This window comes from Suricata suricatta, chromosome 9, assembly GCF_006229205.1.
Source record: "Suricata suricatta isolate VVHF042 chromosome 9, meerkat_22Aug2017_6uvM2_HiC, whole genome shotgun sequence".
Taxonomy (NCBI): domain Eukaryota; kingdom Metazoa; phylum Chordata; class Mammalia; order Carnivora; family Herpestidae; genus Suricata; species Suricata suricatta.
The window spans coordinates 138,856,839-138,873,047 of NC_043708.1; the positions used below are offsets into that span (position 1 = coordinate 138,856,839).

The 16,209-nt window shown below is 51.0% G+C and overlaps 2 protein-coding genes across 4 annotated transcripts in view; one reads left to right on the top strand and one right to left on the bottom strand.

Moving 5' to 3' along the window:
* ZFAND6 (zinc finger AN1-type containing 6) overlaps positions 1–16,209 on the bottom strand; it is a 58,508-nt gene that overhangs the window by 27,636 nt on the left and 14,663 nt on the right. The gene's annotated exons all lie outside the window — the stretch shown is intronic.
* The window catches only part of LOC115302415, a 23,206-nt gene continuing 19,317 nt past the window's right edge, over positions 12,321–16,209 (top strand). The window contains exons 1-2 of the mRNA XM_029952320.1: positions 12,321–12,405; positions 12,453–12,629. Coding sequence (XP_029808180.1) covers positions 12,321–12,405; positions 12,453–12,629 — 262 coding nt within the window. The remainder of the gene's footprint in view (positions 12,406–12,452; positions 12,630–16,209) is intronic.

A 16,209-nucleotide genomic window follows, 5' to 3' on the forward strand; every position in this document is an offset into this window, starting at 1 on the left:
CGACCGGGGGCCGAGACGCGACCGGGGGCCGAGACGCGTCCGGGGGCCGAGGGGCCCAGCGTGGAACCCCCGCCCGCGGCACCTCAACCACCACAGGCCTAAGGGATTCGGCCAAAACGACCACAGCACGCGGAAATTCTCTCCGGATGCAAGTTTACAGGGAGGAGTGTCTATGCAGCCTCGGAGTTAGCTCCCCACCGTGACCCACCACAAAAGGAAAAATAGTAAGCCTTTAACTGGAAGACCCTGGCGGGTACCACACGCATCCAAAGAGCACAGGCCGGTGTCCCGGAGAAGGGGCCCCCGGACCACACAGCAGCCCCGCCAGCTCTGCCCTGCCTGCGCTCGTGCGCACGGACACGCCGGACACTCTCAAAGTGAGGGAGATTCTGGAAGTCAACAGTCACTCTTCAAGAAAGGCCAATGTCAAGAAGTGACGCAGGGGCAACACAGAGACGAGGTGACTAAATGCCACAAAGGACTCCGGCTGGATCCCAGACTGGGGGGAAAACTAATGAGGAACATTACGGGGAAAAACAGAGAAATGTGAAAGCGGACTGTGTATTGGATAATTTTATTATATCAATGTTAAATTTCCCTAATCCAGTAACTGACCAGTCTGTGAAAACAGAGAGCGCCCTTGTCAGAATGTCTGCGTAAGCACGACACGGTGAGAGGACACGGTGCGACAGCGCACCGTCAGCGCCCAGGAAAAGGTAAGAGGAAAGCAAGTGACAGGGTGAATGTGGCAAAGGGTTAACAGCGGGTGAACCTTGCCAACGGGCATATGGGAATTCTTTGTATTATTAATGTAACTTTCCATTAATCAAACTATTTCAAAAAATTTTTCAATGTTTATTTTTGGGAGACAGAGACAGAGACAGACAGCGAGCGGGGGAGGAGCAGAGAGAGGCAGATACAGAATCCAAAGCAGGCTCCAGGGTCTGAGCTGCCAGCACAGAGCTCGACTTGAACCTGAGAACTGGGAGATCATGACCTGAGCCACACAGGCACCCCTGAAATTATTTCAAAATAAAACCCAAGAAAGATAAATATTTCAGGCTGATGTTCTAAGGATTCTGAATACCTAACAAAGTGTATCCGTTTTCTAATCTCATCTCCGTCCACTCAAACTCCAATTCAACAGCAATTAAAGTAATCCTTGATTTCTGATTTGATGAATTATTCTAGTGCTCTCATTTCAAACATCCAGTGGGCGTGCTAAATGACACATGCCATCCCACAGATGACAAGGGGTGGCTCAATGCATCTGAGTCCGGTGCACGTCTGCCTCCTCCCAACCTTGCCCAAACCACGCCGCAGTCAGAGGACAGACCTCCCCATTCGAGCCCCCGCCACCTTCCAACTGGGGGTGCGGCGGCAGGTGCGCCTCCTTGCTAAAACCTCCAGATTAGGTTCATTTCTGCTGATGTGGGCAGCAAAGCAGAAACAAAGTAAGAGGGGTGTGATCAACAACATGCAAGGAGAAGTAATAAAATGCCCCTCCCCAAAGAAACTCCAGAATGCCGATACAAAGCTGACGAAGCAGGCATCTACTACAGAACACCTGCAAAGTCCAGAGAGCGATGTCACCACCGAACCACCCGCCCACGAGCGGATGACACACAGACACATCAGTGGCATGAATCCATAAAATAAAGAGGGAGGAAAAAAGAAAGAAAACAGAGAGGGGGGCCAGGCACGACAAAGGCATGGGAAGGAGACCCGTCCTGACGGCCGCACTACGGACACCCAGCTCTCCTTCCTCCCACAGCCTGGCGTGTTTCCCTCCACACTGTCACTTGTGTCTAGCCTTCCCCATCTCCTACCTCACCCAGTGGGAAGGGATCTGCGAGACTAACAGCGGTCAGAGCACAGCTCTGACTACCGTACGGTTATGTGCATCTTACACGCACACTCCTTTTCTTCTTTTTGCTTGTCGAGAGGCGCAGAACGATAGTCTGTCTACTGGGAGATGCTCACGAACAATTCGCTTTGGGAAGGAGTGGGATGGCAGCACGCCTCACCTGGCTCAGTCTCACAAAGAAGACAGCAGTGGAGGGGTAGACCTCCAGCAAAATGCGGAAGTCGAGGCTGAACAAGGATGGCCCGGGAAGCGGGGGTGAGGCTCAGTCTCCCACCCGCAGCGCCGTCTCCGTCAGGTGCGAGCGCCGGGGCGCAGAGCGGACGGACGTCAGCAGCTCCAGACCCGCCGCGGAGCTGCGGCCTCTGGCACAGGCTTCCTAGCAGACGACGCTCTAGCCCGACAGCACTACCTTGTGTGAAGAAGGCACCTGAACAGGCCCTTGCAGAATGTCTAACCGCAAAACAGGCACAGATCTTTTATCCCAACGCCAAAATCCCCGTGTTTCCGCCCATTTTCTCAGGCAGCATGTTATCAAATCCTCTGCCCACTGGACCTAAGTACTGCTATCCAAACTGTCCTCGGGGCGTAATTCAAACGCCCATCTCTGAATGCTGCAGGGTGATGCTTTTTTTTTTTTAAGTGTCTGTTTTTGAGAGAGGGTGAGAATGGAGCAGGGGCAGAGGGGGGGAGAGAGAGGGGGAGAGAGCATCCGAAGCAGTGTGTCTGACAGCACAGAGCACGATACGGGCCTCAAACTCTCGAACCTTGAGATCGTGACCTGAGCTGAAGCTGGACACTCAACCGACTGAGTCCCCCAGGTGCCTGGGTTGATGCTCTTTTAACACAAGCATCAGAATAAACCACACTGTAAAAGAAAGGTGACTAACTCACGTAAAACTTAAGCCAATTCTGAACCGAAAGTCCCTAACGTAAGGAACACGACACCTATGCATAGTATGCATACAGAATGCACGTAGGAGGGCAGGAAGCAGGTTTTCAGGCATCCTTGTGTCTCAATCAATTCTTTCCTATCCTGCCAAGGAGGGTACCACATACACGAGTCAGCAGATAAAGCTCCCTTCAGAGTTTTCAGGAATCATGAGGTCAGACCAACAGAGTCTGCGGCTGCGTGTCCAGCAAAGCCCAAGCGAGGACACTGCAGACCAGAACCCGTTCACTGTAGCGTATGTATGTCCCTTAACTCAGACGGTGCTACTCTGAGTTCTCCCAACTCGGAAGAGAAAGGCGATCTCGAAAGAAATGAAAAAAGGCTCCAAAAAAATAAAAACGAGTAGCAGGTAGAAATACTCAGGGGGGAGGGGACAGGAACTATTATTCCACAACAGCCATGGTTCAACAAGCCCATTCAAAATTTAGGTTTTCTTCCAAACGTGAGTTTTATATAAGGAAAATACCATTTCAGAAGAGGTTTTACAGTTAAAATTTTGGGGAAGGGGAGACAAAACATGACACGGAAGCACAGAGAAGAGTAACGGCCGACAGATCGTACCCTCCGGGCTCAACAGTTCTCCTCCTTCACCAGGAAGCAAAGAGCTGGGAAGCGAGGCTGCCGCCTTCACCGGCCCGGGGCCCCCTCCCAGGCGTCCACACGCACGTCCACCCGGAGCCTCGTGCCAGCGTGTGCACAGCGGCCGCACTCGTGACTCATGACGGCCTAGTGCTGGGGACAGCCCGGGGAGCCATCGGAGGTGATGGACGCACAGATCGGGCCACGGGCGCACCACGGCACACCACCGCTGTACCCAGCCACGAACGCCTGATGAGCAGCACGGGAGTCTCTAAATTATCATGCTCAGTAAAAGCAGACAGACACAAAGGGCTACGAAATGTGTGATCTGATTTATACGAAATGCTACAAAAAGCCACCAGGCAGAATGCAGGTCCAGGGACCAAGAGTGGCAGAGGGGGTGAACTCCAGCGGGACACCAGGGAACTTTCCGGGGTAATGGAAATGTTCCACATCATGGTAATAACATTTGTCATAACTGAAACTGCACACTTAAAATTAGCTAATTTATTGTATGCAAACTTGCTTCAATAAAGCTGATTTTTTAAAATAAAATAGGACAAAGGAAACAGCCATTCTGATTCAAAACATGACGGACTTATAGCTGTATACTAAGTAGAGACGATCACAAGTCTGAGCTACACCAGGAGGGGCCACATTACAGGAGTTCCAGGTTCTGCAAGTATCAGTGTTCCACTAGGCAATTATTTTACCCTTTATATAGTAAAGTGAGTTTCTAAAAAATTATCCTCATTTAGATAGAAGCAGAGAAACAAACTTGCCCCTTTCTTACTTCTCTCTCTATTCACCTCCTTGATCACCACAGTGCCTTGAAAAGGACTTGGTACTTGAACAAAATCAAGCTGGATTGCTTATTTATTTATTTTTTATTTTTAAGGAATTTCTACACCCAACGTGGGGCTCGAACTCATGACCCCGAGATCAAGAGCCGCATGCTCTGGCAGTGAAGCCAGCCAGGCGCCCCTTGGATTGCTATGTAATTAACACGTTATTTTACAACAAGTATAAAGCATGAACTGGAGCTTGACCATGTTCATCATCACTTGATATTTTTTTTTGAAATTTTAATGCTTATTTTTGAGAAAGAGAGACAGAGTGTGAGCAGGAGAGGGGCAGAGAGAGAGGGAGACACAGAATCCAAAGCTGGCTCCAGGCTCTGAGCTGTCGGCACAGAGCCCCACGAACCGCGAGATCAGGCCCTGAGCCCCCCAGGCGCCCCTCATCATCAGTTTTTGAAGCTGGGGAAAGGGGGCTTATAATTCTGACAAATCCTACCAAACATTATTTCCTAGTCTTCAATTTTTAAAAAGAGGTAACTGACATGAATTTACTGTATTTCAACAAAAGATACCCCCCAATAAAGGTACCATAGCTTATTCTTTTCAGGAATTACTTCTGAATGTTTCCTAACTCTTCAGAAAATACAGAGAAAGTAATTTCCTTATACCTTCTTGCTCAATGATTAAAATTATAGTACAAAATAATTCATGCTCCTGAAGTTTTCAATCCTCAAATAAACACTTCCATTTAAAAAAAATCCTTTCCTTGAAAAGATCAATAACCAGTATTCAAATATAAAACTTAAAAACAAACTTTTAGTAAATTGGGTAATTTGAAGTCAAGAGACTTCTTCAGGGAACTTAAAAAGATCTTAAAAGTATTTTTTAGAATTTTTTGTTATTTTTGAGAGAGAGAGAGAGGCAGAGCATGAGTAGGGGAGAGGGGAGAGAGGGAGAGGGAGAGGGGGGGAGAGAGAGAGAGAGAGAGAGAGAGAGAGAGAGAGAGAGAGAGAGACACACACACACACACACACACACACACACACACACAGAATCTGAAGCAGGCTCTAGGCTCCGAGCTGGCAGCACAGAGCCTGATGTGAATCCACGAACCGTGAGATCATGACCTGAGCTGCAGCGAGAAGCTTAACCAACTGAACCCCCCAGGTGCCCCAGAACTTTAAAGTATTTTTAAGAAAAATTGCATTTCAAACATTTTTAACTTGTCTCCAACTAAGTCCAAATGCTCAAAAAAAAATGGCAATTTAAGAAAAGCCTTTCAATGTAAACAGCTTTTCCCCATTCTGTTAGTATACTGGTCCCGTCAGTATCACCAAGATAAACACCCAGGGGCGCGCCCCTACAGGGAGCCAGCCTGCCCTGTCATTGTCATCGGGGACTCTCTGGGGAGCCGGCAGGGACACAGCAGGGGAGGGAGGACACAGATGCAGCCTAAGGAGCTGGGGGGCGGGGGTCCCTTCTCCCCTAACTCTTACCACTTGGAAGTCTGAAAAATTGTTACTATCCACCCAATAAAAATGTTAATAATGAGTAACTGTTAGGGCTTTAAGTAGCCTTTTCGCTTTATTATATTCTGTTCATTGAGAATACAGAGCTGATTAAAACAGTGTTTTTAATGTTTGTTTATTTTTGAGACAGAGAGAGCAGGGAGAGGCAGAGAGGGGTACAGAGGATCTGAAGGAGGATTTGTATGGGCAGGTGCGAGCCTGATGTGGGGCTCGAACTCACCAGCCGTGAGGTCGTGACAGGAGCCCATACTGGACAATTAACCAACTGAGTCATCCAGACGCCCTGCTGTTGATGTTTTTAAAAAAATTTTTTAACTTTTATTTATTTTTGAGAGGAAACAGAGCACGAATGGGGGAAGGGCAGAGAGCGATGGAGACACCGAATCTGAAGCAGGGTCCAGACTCTGAGCTCAATGACCTGAGCCAAAGTCAGATGCTCAACTGAGCCACCCAGGTGCCCCTAGAGCTGATTTTTTAAAAAGTTTCCAACAACCATCAAGCCTTTTTATTTTCTATAAATCATTTCATTAATCCCAGTTAACAGTTATCTTGCATATAAATACTATCTGTTGCAAATGGGATAAATACACGGAGAAAAATAAACACAAACCCACCACGAAGAAACAGCACGTTAATACACAAGCCACTTTCCTGGTCAGAGTTAAACCACCTAACTCAGCCTCTTACAATCCGATGGGCACTCAATTTTAGAAGCCATCGGCCTTGCTCACCGCCGTGGCTCTAATACCCGACACGTCTGCATAAAACAGGTGCCCCGGGAACCCCGATGCTTAGCTGAGCAGCACCTGCCCTGCATTTATCCGCGCCCCGGACACAAACCCAGAGCCGCTGCAGATCACCCACAGGAGAGTAAATCTCTCAAATAAAAGTCAAATCACCAGTCTTTTCATCTTTGATTTTTAGGGTCCGTCGGGAATGGTTTAGCGGCGTAGAACATAGGAATCTGGTTTAAATGAGCACCTTTCCTCCTTCCAGGCCATTAAATAGTCAGATTAATCTAGAACAATCTGAAAATAGCAGACCAGATGACAAGTCTGGGTGTCTAAGACTTCCTAATTTGGACGACACTCTCTTCAGGAATGCAGCGGCGCCGAGGCCCCCGAAGACGCGAGCGCATCGGAGCAGCGGTCTCGTGCTCCCGCCGTTGAAACGCCCACACATCCACCTTCACTACTTTGAAGAAAGCACCGGTAACTGGACCAATTTTCACTCCTCCCTTAAGTGGGGACAAAACCAGAAGCGCGTTAGACTGAAAACTACTTGGTGGCTGTCAGCCCCGGAGTCTGCACTGACTGCGTTTCCACGTTACACGGAGCTGCTGACACGTGTCAATTCCAGTGTCAGTGGCGCCTGTGGGCGGGGCTGAAACACATTAAATGAGTCTCCAGTCACCACAGTGTTTGAAGCCCCGCCGCCCTCAGCCCGAGGCTCCGTCATCGGCGAAGGGCCTGGTCACAGCCCCGTGGCCCCGTCTTGCGAGCCCCGCTGGCCGCAGCGCCGCGCTCGGTGCGCCGCTGCGACGTCAAGCCCCAGCCACCTGTCTGCGTCAGCCAAAAGCAAAGGCCAAGGAGAATACGATTCACAACGTCAAGAGATAAAGGAAGTTTAGAAAGAGTTTTCCTGAAGTGCTCACTAACATGGATTTCCCTATGAAACCGTCCACATCAGTGCTTCTCCAATACATGGGTTATCAGCATCAGAAAATGACAAACTCCCGGGTCCTCGGCCAGCCTGGAGACTGAGATCAAGAACGAGACTAAACTTCCAAGGGATTCTTGGACTCCAGCGTGAGAACCACCACTTTACATACACATGGGAAGGGACGCCTGGGGGGCTCGGTTGGTTGGGCGTCCAACTTCAGCTCAGCTCATGATCTCACAGTCCATGGGTTCAAGCCCCGCGTCAGGCTCTGTGCCGACAGCTCAGAGCCTGGAGCTGCTTCACATTCTGCGTTTCCCTCTCTCCCTGCCCCTCCCCTGCTTGTGCTCTGTCTCTAAAAAATAAATAAATGTAAAAAAAATTTTAAGTATTTTAGATACATACTGGAAAATATTATTTTAGCACAGAACACAGTAAATACATATTTTTAGCTAAGAAAAAAGTGGTTTCAAATTACTGTGAAGATGGTAATAGTAGAATAATTCAGATCAACTAAAACTAGGTCATAGGGCACACCTCAAAAGTAACGATAAACTTAGGAGAGCCACGATTTAAAATTTCAAGAAGTGCTTTTTGTTGGACGGACATAAGAAAACACAGTTTACGACTAACAGAGCAGCTGGTCGGGAACAAGGGCTCGGTGTTTTGCCACCTAGCAGTCAGCCTGACAACCGAAAGAAGAATGGTATTGATGGTGACCTGCTGCTCAGAGTTTGGAGCAAAATATTTTGTAGAAACTCTGGGGAGCAGAGAGTTAAAGCCCACGGGAAGAACTCCTCCAGACGCTCGGTCCTGAGCTCCCATGACGCGGCCCGTGCTCCCGGCTGACGGCCACACGGGCTCCCCTCCGAACCCGAGAGGCACCGGGGCCGGACGGGACAGGACAGGAGAGCAGGGACTTCTGAGTCCGAGACCCCAGAACAAACACGACCTCTCAGAACCCGAGCAGTGACGTGGAGAACAAGAGACAGGAACCTCTGTCCTCAATGACACGCAGGACGGCTATAGCCCCGAATCACACCATCACGTCCCCACCCTGTGCAAAGGGGAAGGCACATGACTTAGCAGAGGGGGCAGGAGCCGCACTGGCGGAAGGGAAAGGGCCGATACAGTGACAGCCATCCCCCCCACCCCCCGAGGGTGTTAGGAATGTGACAGTTTGGGGGCACCTGGGGGCTCAGTCGGTTGAGCAGCGGCTGACTTTGACTCAGGTCACGATTTCACACCTTGTGGTTTCGAGCCCCCCACTGGGCTCTGTGCTGACAGCCTGGAGCCTGCTTCAAATCCCGAGTCTCCCTCTCTCTGCCCCTTCCCTGCTCACACTCTCTCTCTCAAAAATAAACAAACACTAAACAAATAAATAGAATTAAAAACAAAACAAAAACCCAACAGTTCCGCAGGCTCCCGTCACACACATGAGTTCTGCTTAGGCTGAAACGTGCTGGTCTTCCTGAAGCTAGTCCTACGTCAGCTCGTTTTGTCTTCAGGTCACAGACTGGGGACCAAACGGCCACGAGCAGCAAGCCGCCGACGGGCCCGCGTGTCAGGAACCGGGGCGGGGAGAGCATGAAACAGCCGCTAGTCCAATCCGCCCCCTGAATCACCAGCAGCTCTGAGTGCGCAGCTCTGCGTACAGCAGGGGGACAGCGCCACCCTCCGGGCCTCGCCCTCGGCTGCCACCGGTGGTCCTGCGGAGGCGCGGCACGCCGATGGAAGAGGGGTCTGTTCCTCACCGAGGACACGAGGACACGCCGGCAGCCCGCAGTGCTGTTCTCTGAAATACGTCACTCCTGGTTTTCAGGGGAAACGAAGACAACATCATAGGAAATGAAGTCAGAATTCTGACCGAGAGGAAGCCCCTCGGGCGAAGGCAGCGGACAGGAGGCGTGGGGGCCGCCGCCTCCAGGGAGGCTCGCTTCTTCTGGGAAACCACCCAGCCAGGGAGCATGGCCTGGCTCGGAGTCAGGGCCACACAAACCAGCGTGACAGGCCCAGACCCCTCCGAGGGCCCCGTGCCGCTGTCCTGCCCTTTACACTCTCTCCAGGTCCTGTGTCCCCCCCCCCCACCTGCTGAAAAGCCCAATCACCTAATAGGTCACTGCACACATTTTCTCAACTAAACAGGTAACACGTACAAAATCTCAGTTTGGAAGTATCGGCTTCGATGCCCTTCTCTTCCTCCTACTTGCCGGGTGGGGCCACGCGTACAGAGACCTCATCTTCTAAAGAAAAACCCAGGACGCGGGCCCAGCAACAGAACAGCACGGTTCCGGGGAAGCAAGTGCCTCGGGGAGGGTGCCCGCCGGGCGCAGGCATGTGGGCCGGCACCCCGGGACACCGCGCGAGGTCGCAGGGGCAGTGACCGCTGTGTGACCAAGGCCGCGGCCTCCCCGCCCCGCCCGGGAGCTCAGAGCAAGGGCCTCCGTGGCAGCTCTCCGCCCGGGGCCCTTCCCCAGAGCTCCGCGCCACCTGGGGACGGCCAGGAACAAGGTCCTGGGGCGACAGCAGGGCGAAGGGACACAGCCAGCGGAGACGGAAACAGGAGGGTCCGCGACCAGCGCTTCACCTGCAGAGTCCCCTCTAACCTGATGGCAGTGCTCCCAGGGAGGAGCCCTCCTCTCCCCACGCCAGGGAGGAGGACGCGGCCTCAGCGAGATCGCGGGAGCGCGCGGGGCCAACGGCCTGGGCGTGGAAATGAAGCACCCCCCGCCCCGGGTCTGACTGCAACGTCCAAGCACCGGTCAGCGTGGGCACCCCAAGGAGAGAGGAGATGCCAGTTGTGACGGGGGAACTGTGGTCACTGGGCCATTCGAGAGGCCTTTCCTAAGCAGCAAGTGTGAGCCAGTTACTGCAGACACACACACACACACACACACACACACACGCGGCTGGATTCCAACCCCTGCTTTACCACTAAACAGCAACATGACCTGAGTAAGGTTCCAGCTTACAGGAATGATCAGAAGAAAATATACACATATTTCTACACACACATATACAGTCTGAAAAAAACAAAACCCAGAAAATACTGATAAGTAAAGAGGACAGAGCACAACAACTGAGAACCTGAGGGAAAAAATAGGAGTCCCTTGTACTGTTCATGCAAGATCTATGTTAAAAATTAAATCAAAATAAAAAGTAACAGAAAAACTCAGAGTGGCAGCAAAACAAAATCAAGGTTTAGAAGCAGAGTATGTAAATGGCAGTCCAGGGTCTGAAATTAAGAAAGTGATTAAAGGGGGGCTGCAGGGGCACCTGGGGGGCTCAGTCGGTTGAGCGTCCGACTTCGGCTCAGGTCATGATCTCACCGTTAGTGGGTTCGAGCCCCACGTCAGGCTCTGTGCTGACGGCTCAGGGCCTGGAGCCTGCTTCGGATTCTGTCTGTCTCTGTCTGTCTCTGTCTCTGTCTCTGTCTCTCTCTCTCTCTCTCTCAAAAATAAGTAAAAACATTAAAAAAAAAAAAAAAAGAAACAACCTGATTGTCTGCAAAGTGTGATCTATGCGCTCCCCATGAACCGTACTCCGCCGTTAACACGGTGAGACTTCCGTGTGTGCTACGAGATGGACGAACGTGCAGAACGCACGCTAAGTGGAGTGAGCCAGACCCAAAAGGACAAATTCCGTACGATCCCACTTATACACAGGACTTCGGGGCGCCGGCTGGCTCAGCTGGTAGGACATCCGACTCAATCTTGCAGTCATGAGTTCAAGCCCCACACTGGGCATGGGGGGCGGGGAGGGAAAGGGGGAGAGGAAAGGAATAACTTTAAACAGTCAAACTCACAGAGACACAAAGGAGAACAGTAGTACCGGGGAACAGGGACGGTGAGTTACTGTTAAATGGACACAGAGTTTCAAGAGGGAGGAAGTTCTGGTGAAGGACAGCAGTGACAGTTGCATACTGGTGTGCGTGCATTCACTGACACACGATATAAATGTTACATTTTATGCATATTTTACCACAATAAAAAAATAACAGAAAAAAAAAAAAAGACCAAGCTAATGACAGATGTCACAACATGGCTGCACCTCAAATACATACGGGTGAAAACAGGCGAACAAACTTAAAAGTCCACGTTAAAATAAGGGATTCCACGCACAGGGTGAGACAGCAAACCTATAAAAACAGAGAACAGAGACACACTGGTCACCAGGACCGGGGCTGGGAACAAGACCCATTCACAGACAGGCTCGAGGGACCTTCCTAGAGTGACAGAAATGTTCTAGGTGGAGTGTGGTAGTAATAGCACAACTTTGTGTATTTATTTAAAATTACTGAATTGAGGGGCGCCTGGGGGGCTCAGTCGGGTAAGCATCTGACTTTGGCTCAGGTCAGGATCTCACGGCTCATGGGTTCAAGCCCTGAGTCGGGCTCTGAGCGGTCAGAGCCTGGAGCCTGCTTAGGATTCTGTGTCTCCCTCTCTCTCTGCCCCTCTCCTGCTCATGTTCTCTCTCTCTCTCTCTCTCTCTCTCTCAAAAATAAATAAAACATTAAAAAAAAATTTTTAATTACTAAACTGAACGCTTATTAAACGGGTGGATTTCACGGTGTGTAAATTATGCCACAATAAAAAAAAGCCTAGAAAGCTACGGACGCAGAATAGCAGCCTGCACTCTAGGAGCTAGATCAGGAGTGAAGACGGTTCCAGCCTCTCCGCTTTCTACATGTTTCATAATCAGCACGTATCACACCCCGCAACTGCAGACCAGTTTCGGAGGTGGAGGGTGTCGGGCACGGGCGTAAGGCTTGGTCTTGGAGCGGATTGCTAGAGGCTTATGGAGACAAGTCAAGGGAGTTTTAAAACTTTATTTATTCAGTAAAAATTAAGCACTTCCCGCGTGCCGGCTCTGAGGATACAGGAACAAACCAAAACAAACCAAAACCCCCACATTCGCAGCAGTGGAAAGCCACCTGGATGGCGGAACAAGATACAGGAGAACGGAAACCCGGCGCCAGGATCCTCCACGAACGTGACAGTGACGTTCGCAAGGGGACGGCAGGCAAGATCCCCGGGCCGTTTTGCCGGGAAGAGGGCGGTCTGCCACAGCAAAGGGGGCACGTAACCTGGAGCCCGATCGCTACGGGCCGGGCCGGCCTCTGGGCAGCAAGTGGGCAGTGCGGGCGGGCGACACCTCGTGCCCTGGAGGAGAGCCGGAGGGCACGGAGGGGAGGACACTGCGCTTGGCGAGGCGGGAACTGACGGACCTCAACGCTCTACGCCAAGGTTAGGCGGCCGCGGAGGAGGCACCGCGAGGCTCAGCGACGCCGCAGGCCCTGCTGCGGCGTGGTCCTCGGCTCTCTCCGGGTCCCCGGGGCCTCACAGAGCCGCGTCCGTAAGCTAACACCATCAAAAAGCGTCAGTGATGGGAACAGAGCACGCTCAACTTCGAAATCCAACACAGCTCAGTAACTTGCTCCAAAAAGTACCTCTGCCTGACTTAATAATTTCTTTCAAGGGGACTACAGCATTTGCTTTGCCAACACGGCTTTTGAAGGAACACGTTAGTCATTTCTGACCTCTCTTTCCAATGCAAAGGAGTCAGGTCCTCAGCATTTCACACCCCAACCTTCTGTGCCACCACACCTGGTTCAAGCCGTCACCCTTCCCGCTGCTCGGCATCAGAGAACCCTCACGGCACGTCTCGCTGAATCCCACCTGCTGAACTGACTTCCGGGAACTACTCGCGTGCCGGTTCCCTCCTGCTGCCCGTGTTACTGACCAGCGAACTGAACACCAGGGATCTGAAACGACCTGGGCTCAGACTTGATGAAAGCGAGGCGAAGTGACCTCCGTTCAGACGGCAGTGGATTCGCGCGAGCCGTGTCACCTCGAAGCCCTGGCCACCACTCCACCGCCACCGGAAACAGCGGAGTAAAAGAACATGGCAGCCCGCTCCCCAGAGCAGTAACGCGGCGGCTCTCCATCACGGACCGACAGGCTCGGTGGGCCCGGCCCCCCCTTCTTCTCCGTGGGGTCCTGACGCGCTCGGCCTCGGGGCTGTGCGGGCCGTGCGCAGGCTCTGCTCGCCAGCTGCGAGGCCTACGCCATCCCACCCCCTCTGCTCAACTCTGCCGAACTGTTAGAATCTTCTCTGCCTTAGTACAAGCACTGTTTCCTGTGTAAAGGCTTCTGTCCTCCTCCGCTCTTATTAAAAGCTGATGTCTTTTCCCTGAGTATCACTAAACATTTTAATCCTTTGTGTATGTTTCCCAAGATACCCTAAGTTCCCGGCACAGCACCTAGTAGGTGCTGAAGAAATCTGTGGCATACCCGTCCAGTACTTGTCAGTGTGGGAACCACCGCCGCCAGCTCACAGGGCTGGGAAGTTAAAAACGACGTACGTGAAGAAGAAAACATGAGCTCAGTACACCACCGTTTTCATCTGCACCATATTCACATCAGAAGTTTTTGTAAAAGAAAATTAAGGAAAGTAAAGATAGAATGACTAAATTTTTACGAAAGAGTCCTGATTTTTAGCTCATAGGAAACCAAAGAACCAGAAGATGTGAACGCAGCAGGAGGCCGCAGCCTTACAGAGGCCGGGGCCATGGGCGGACGGCCCTCCCGGGACAGGAGAGGACAGGAGGCCGCCATGCCCCTCCCGCCGCCCCTGGCAGCCATCTGACAGCGACTACTGATCAGAGCCCCAAGGTTCACAAAGATTCGTAAAACCACGCAGACTGCCGCAGAGCGATCAAAACAATCCTGGCGGCCATCCCCCTGGAAGAGCCTTTCCTCTCCCAGTGGAACTGAATGGAAGACCACGCGCTGGTGTCAGACCCCCGAACCGAACCGAGGCTCTGTCACTCAATCAGCCAGTTGACTTCTTAAGTGGCCTACCCTCTCGATGCCTCTGTATCATCATCTGTGATTCGGACAATAACACCACTCAGCTCAGGATTCTGCTGTGAGGACTTAAAAAGTTAGTGAGGGAACAAGGGGAAACTTCCTTACATTGATAAACAGTATCTACAAAAATCTTACAGGTAACATCACACTTGATGGCGAGACATTTGTCGCTTCGCAGAGAGATCAGGAGCGTGGCAGGTGTGCCTTCTCCCCTCCCCTTCTCGAGGTGGCACTGGAGCCCTAGCTAACGCAGGAAGACAAGAGGAGACAGAAGGGACGGAGATCACAAAGGAGGAAGTAAAATTGCCTTTGCTCACAGATAACATGATTGCCTTTGCGGAAAATACGAATCAACAACAAAAAAACTTACGAAACTAAAAAGCAATTTTAACAAGTTGCAAGATTAAAGTTAATATAAAAAGTCACTTGCTTTCCTATATACCAACAAAGTGTAATTTGAAATTAGAAATATAATACCACTTACATTAGCATCCAAAAAAAGACATACTTGGGTAGTATGAACCAAGTCTGTAGAAAATCTATGGGAGAGAGAGCAGAACCAAAGAACTGAATAAATGGAGCGCTGGTCCACCTTCACAGGCAGGAACACTCAGTAGTGTCCAGGTGTCAGTTCTTCCCAGCGGATCGATCCACGCAATGAAATCCCAATCAAAATCCCAGCATGTTATTTTAGGGATATCAACAAACGGATTCTCAAGTTCACATACAGAGGCAAAAGACCGAGAACAGCCAATACCCCTGCACCTGAATGGCTCAGTCGGTTGAGCGACTCTGGATTCTGGCTCAGGTCGTGATCAGGTACTTCGTGGGATCTAGCCCCGTGTCAGGCTCCGAGCCGACACCGCAGAGCCTGCCTGGGATTCTCATCACCCCCCAGCGCCCCCCCCCCCAGTTGTGAACTCTCTCTCTCTTTTTTTAAATGCTTCTTTAGTTTTGAAAAAAAGAGAGGGAGACAGAGAATCCAAAGCAGGCTCTAGGCTCTGAGTCAGAACAGAGCCGGATGCAGGACTCAAATCCACAAACCGTGAAGTCATGACTGAGCCAAAGTCAGATGCTCAACCAACTGAGCCACCCAAGCGCCCCTCTCTCTGTATAAAGAACATTTTTTAAAAATCAATGTTGAAGGAGAACAGGGTTGGAGGGCTGACACTGCTCAATTTCAAGACTTAGCATGATGTTACAGTATTCAAGACACGTTTTATTAGTCAAAAACAAATAGATCACTAGAAAACAGAACCCAGTGACATATCCACATAAATATAGCCAACTGATCTTTTAACAAAGGAGTAAAGGCAATACAGCGAAGCAGAGATGGTCTTTTCAACAGATGATCCTGGAATAACTAGATTTCCACATGCAAAAAAAGGAAAGAAAAAGTATCTAGACAGACCTTACCCCCTTCAGTAAAATGAGCACAAAATGCATCACAGATCTAAACATAAAACCCAAAACTATGAAACTCCTATTAGACTAGTGACCTCAGTAAAACGAAAATCTCCTCCTCTGAAAGGCAAGGTCAGGAGGAGTAAACAAGCCACAGACCATAAGAGAATACTTACAAAAGACACATCTGATAAAGGACGGATTCTAATTATACAAAGAACTCTAAGCAGTAGGCCACAGAGCGACCAGACAACTCACCAAAGAAGCCGCCCAGAGGGCAGAGGGCCAGAAAGCACGGAGAGAGGCGTTTCACGTCTCAGGTCAGCGAACTCGCGACAGCCCCGCGCCCCCGGGGCGGGCCAAGATCTGGACGCTGTCAGCACGGGCCGCTGCCAGGACGAGGGGCGCCAGGAAGTCCGCGCTCGCCCCGCGGGCACACAACGGTGCAGGGGCAGCCAGCGCGGAGGGCAGGACGGGGTCTCTCACGACAGGACCTAGCTCACACCAGCACCAGTAGTCTTTGTATCCAACCCCAGGTGAACGTGGAGGT